The following is a 5,219-nucleotide window of genomic DNA, read 5'->3' on the forward strand; positions in this document are numbered from 1 at the left end:
GTATGTTTAGTCCCACATTGGTTATTCGCTGGATAGATCTTAGGTACTTATACAGGATTAAGGAACCCAAATAATACCTTCCGGCTAGCCATTTTGGATGAGGTTCTAGATTATTACAGTTTAAAAGGTACCCCGACAAAGATATCCCGAAACACTTTCAATGGCTATTTCTAAGATATATTGACCGTTATTTGGAGCTATATTGAAGGCTATACTGAGTGAAGACCATTTAGTTTATCAGTTTTGGCTGCAGCATGAAAAGTAGTGGAGCTTTGTTTGCTATAGGCTGCCACACTATGACACAATTGATTCAGAAATTGGATATCAATTCACAATCCTAACCATGCCATTTCTTTGCAGAAAAAATATTAAAAAGTTCAAGCATGCAGGCAGGATTCAGGAATTCTCTGCTGCATTCAGCATTTGGAGACAGCCTTGTTCAGGCCGGCAGTCTTATTCTCTCATTCCATAGAGTGATTTCCCCAACAAAAGGTATGCTTACAACGTCTCAGACTTGCATGCAAAAGTAGCAGGCTAGCAGCATCAAACAAATCAATATAAATCTTAAACACCCTGATGGCCTCTCTGTATGGATACATGTCAGTGAGGCTAGATTGGTTGCCCACCATTGGAGTCCATTACACTGGAGCACCACCTAATCAACACTGCATCAAACCGAGACAAAACTACAGGAACATCTAAAGGCCCACAACCAGAAGGAAGCAACAAAATTTAATATTTATGAGTTTTTGCCGAACGCCCATCATCCAGAATGGTCCCATTCCGAGGAGCAGAATGACCACAGACATTAGTTGTCATTTGCCTGTGGCCACACTTGGGAAAGTAGGCCACAACAAAAGACATGCATCCATATGGGAATCACATGTTGCCCAAAGCGCTTGGCTCTTTCTGCATGGAATCATCTCACAATCTACACAATATGGAATTTGGACATTATTCTGACGCACAAGGATCAAAGAAAAGAAAAAGTTACACCAGCTGGTTTCATCTGTTTCCTCTCTAATTGTCTCAAGAGCCATAAAGAGATCACATGCTCTTACCCCCTACAAGGGTAAATAAGCCCAGTCAGACATAAAACACATTACAAGATCCAAATCCTATGTAAAGGACAGCCAAATGGTTCTGCATCAGCAACACATTTCCCTTTCTCTTCAGCCAAGGACTTTGGATTCTTTGTTAAGAAAATTCGACAGGAACAAGCCACTTTCAGCAGCTGCTATTCAACTCTTGAAGGATGGCCTCCATTGTTGGCCTCTGGTTTGGAGCTTCACTCGTGCAAAGTAAAGCAATGCTTGCCAATTTAGCTGCCTCTGGCTTGGAGAAGTTGCCATTTAGATTCTCATCAATAAGGTCTTCAAGATTTCCAGACTCGGCTCCCAGCCGTAAGTGAGTGGTCCTCTTCCCTGTTAAAATCTGAAACACAATGATGCCAAAGGCATACACATCACTCTTCTCGGTAAGCCGGCCAACAGTAGTGTATTCAGGGGCCAAGTAACCCATGGCAGCACTGGCTTTGAGGGTCGAAAAGACAACATCATCGGCCAAAAGCTTGTACAGGCCGGAGCCAGAGAGCAAAGGATTAAAATGATAGTCGATAAGGACTTTCTCCGCCGATATGCTTTGGTGAACCAGAGAGGGCTTGTTTGTCTTGTTGCTGTGCAAATACTCAATGCCTAGATAAGAAAGAGAAGAAGATGAAGTTATACAAAGGTGGTAGAATTGAGAAGGAGCCATTTGAATTTCAATGTAATCTGCGATGCCTATTAATCTCATGATTCATAGAGAGAACGATAAATATAGAAAATTAACCCAGTATCCTGCAAAATGTGTTTTAATGAGTTCGGAGACTGCAAAATGAAGTCTCAGCAAAGATGTATTCATTCAGTAGAAAGGACTCATTAATATTATATTTTCTTCACTTCAATTTCAATTTCAGAAAAGATGATAATATGTAAAGGAAAATTCGCAACAAGCATCAAGGAATCAACCTCAATCAAAATTCACTGTTTCATTTAGTTTCTCATATCACACACTCTCTGAACTAAATGGACTATTCTTAAAGGAACAAATAAAGATGAACAAAAGGAACCATCCATCAACTGTTATATGTAACTATAATACCTTTGGCAATGCCTTTGATGATAGAAACTCTTGCGGGCCAATCTAGAATTCGGCCATTTTCATCGCCCTTCACATCCAGATACCGTGACAAGCTTCCATTAGCAACAAAATTGTAAACAAGGAAGCATTCTCCCCTTCCTGTCGAACAGCAAAATCCCCTCAGCCCAACAAGATTCTCATGTCTCAGCAAAGTCAGTATCTTTAACCCCTTAAGGAACTCAGCCTCTTCCGATTTACAGCTTGTCTTGTTGATTCTCTTCACTGCAACCATGGTCCCATCTCGCAGGATCCCTTTATAAGTTGCAGCAAAGCTGCTCTTTTTTCCAAGAAAGTTAACATCCGAGAAGTATTGAGTCGCAGACTCCACCTCCTCTAGATTGAATCTAAAGCTCTGTAAAACTTCCTGAGAGAACCCAACGCTGCTCCTCCCATCAGCCAAAGGATCCCACCCATTAGAGTACTCAAGGCTGATGAGGGGAGAAACACTCCTTTGGTAAAAGTCCTTGGTCTGATCGGCGCTAAGCCTTCTATCTGAGACCTCCGATGGACTGCCAATCTTTTGCTTCCTGCGTCGATACCAGGAAAAGGCCAAAAGGCCTGAAATTGTTCCTCCAAACACAACTGCAGCAATGGCAACAACAATTGCTACAGCTGATTTTGAAGAGTTGGAGCAGTGGGTATTGTTGCAGTGCACGTTGAGATTAGCCGAATATGGATTCTCCTGCGGTAATATACCAGCACCAGGCCTATTGGGATTGAAGAGATCAGAAGAAGTGCAAACTCTCAGAGAAGGGAATCCATTTCCACAAAGATCAGCATTATTCCCATACTGAAATCCATCAGCCAATCTTTTCAAATCTTCAACCAAATGTCTTGAATCAGTTCACAAAGGTAGCTTAACAAAGCAATAATGAAGAAATCAAGCTTAACAAGAAGAGAGCAAATTACCAGAAGGAACACTGCCAGATAGTGAATTGTTCCTAACATCTAACACTACCAACTGGGAGAGTTGAGCTAGCTTAACAGGGATTGAACCAAAAAGCTGGTTAAAGCTTAAATCCAATCGCATCAACTGAGTTAAATCCCCTAAGCTTGCAGGGATTGCACCAGTTAAGTGATTCGACTGCAGGGCAAGAACATTAATCTTCTTCAAAAGCCCCAGTTGGGTGGGTATACTCCCAGACAACTGGTTACAACAAAGCTGCAGAACTACACATGGAAAGAATGCAAGCAAGAAAAAATAAATGTGAGAAACTGAATTGAAAAAAAAAGAAGAAGAAAACTTAAAACCAATTTGAAGATGCTAACTCGAGAAATTTTTAAAAAGATGCATGAAAGACAGAGATATTTCTGAATGTTAGTCAATGAAATTAAGATTGAAGAACTTAAACAGAGGAAACACAGATGTACAGAATGCAAGAAAATCTCAAATGCAACACCAAAATTTAACCTTTTTCACTTAGGCTGATTGCAGAAGAGCTTTAGTCAAGTTCACCACCAAAACTAAAACAAACAGCACAGAACAGAGAAAACAAGAATTCTCTAGAGAAAATAGTGATACCTAATAAATCCAAATGCTCCCAGAAACCAGAGCCAAATCCATTATTACTAACAGAAAACACCAGATGACGACGGAAATCTTTAAAAAAATGAAAAATGCCAAAAAACTACTACTTTGAGGTTCTGTATATATTAAAACAAAGGAATCCGCAATCAAATTCCGTTCTTTCTTCGGTCAAATCATTGAAACGTACCATATCTTCTCTAGTTTACTAACTTAAAACTCCAAGAAAGAAACTCCAGGCAGCAAGGTGAGAAAAATGCCAAAAAAGCTGCTTTTCTTGAGATAAAACATCGAAAAGAAGTCCAAGTCTGCAATCTTTCTCCATTAAATCATCCAACGTACTATATATACTTATACTCACCTTGGAGACTGGCCACGTTGCCGATTTCTTCCGGAATAACGCCGGAGAGGTTGTTAACGTCGAGGTAGAGGTCGCTGAGCTCGTTCAGGTTAGCGATCTCTCTGGGTATCTTCCCGGAGAGCGCATTGTAGTGGAGGTATAGTCCAGAGAGGTACCGGAGCTCCGCCACCGCCGGCGAGATGGAGCCGGCGAGGCCCTTCCCCTGGAGCGAGATGTTGGCCACCTTCCCGTTCTCGTTGCACGCCACGCCCTCGAAGCTTCCCCCGCACGGGTCCCCGTCGCTCGTCCATGTACTCAGGATCCGCCCCCCCGGGTCCAACGCCGCTTTCACCTCCATGAGCGCTCTCAGCTCTGCATTTCCCCAGATAGTCTCTGGGTGGAGAAGAAGAGAGAGTAGGAAAAGGAGAAGGCACTTGAAAGAAGCCAAACCCATGGAGAAGGACAAGAAGCTCGCTCTCTCTCTCTCTGGTTCTCGTGTCTTCTCTCTCTTTTGACGGAGTTTTTATTAGGAGCAGGGGAGAGGAAGGAAGACAGTCATGGAGAGAAGGCTGCGGAGAGAATCCAAAGCAATGGAGAAGACGAAGTTATCTCTCCCTCCTGAGTCTTTTTTATCCTTGCCTGGTAGAGTTTTTATTGGGAGCGGAGGTGAGAAGGGAAAAGTCGAGCGCGCAGTTAACCTTGGAGGAAAGAAAGGAGGGGGCAGAAAAAGCCAAGGATGGGAGGGAGAAAAATTTATATAAAGGAGAAAGTAGATAATTAAGAAAGGGGATTGGGGTGTATCTTTTGCGAAGGATTTACGTTCCTTCCCGCGAATCCACCGTTGCCGCGCAACAGTCGCTTATGAATGAAACAGGCATTGCCCAACGGAGGCGGAGCGCATCATTTTTTAAGAAGATTCGACCATAATAACCGATTGAATATAAGAGAAAGGATGGAGAAGGATAGGAGCTCTTTACTCTACAATATTGGTCGAATGATGAATGATGGAAGACTGCAGCAAGTGCATATGTATCAAAAGATAAACAGAGTTACAAAATGGATTATCTTCTATGCTGCAGAGCATTTTGAAAAGATTTTTTGGACACACCAAAGGGTCTCTCTTTTACCATTTTATCAAATTTTTGCTCTTCATTCAATTGGCTGCATGTATAC

At 42.2% G+C, this 5,219-nt stretch overlaps 1 protein-coding gene across 1 annotated transcript; it reads right to left on the reverse strand.

Moving 5' to 3' along the window:
* Window positions 1-714: 714 nt before the first annotated feature.
* On the reverse strand, window positions 715-4,762 carry LOC103710547 (LRR receptor kinase SERK2-like). The gene is made up of 4 exons (XM_008796313.3): window positions 4,068-4,762; window positions 3,091-3,351; window positions 2,143-3,000; window positions 715-1,694 (listed from the first exon to the last, which is right to left on the reverse strand). Exons 1-4 carry the CDS (start codon window positions 4,498-4,500, stop codon window positions 1,228-1,230), a joined length of 2,019 nt encoding a protein of 672 aa, XP_008794535.2. The 5' UTR covers window positions 4,501-4,762; the 3' UTR covers window positions 715-1,227.
* Between the last annotated feature and the right edge of the window lie 457 nt (window positions 4,763-5,219).

Source organism: Phoenix dactylifera, unplaced genomic scaffold (genome assembly GCF_009389715.1).
Source record: "Phoenix dactylifera cultivar Barhee BC4 unplaced genomic scaffold, palm_55x_up_171113_PBpolish2nd_filt_p 000840F, whole genome shotgun sequence".
Taxonomy (NCBI): Eukaryota; Viridiplantae; Streptophyta; class Magnoliopsida; order Arecales; family Arecaceae; genus Phoenix; species Phoenix dactylifera.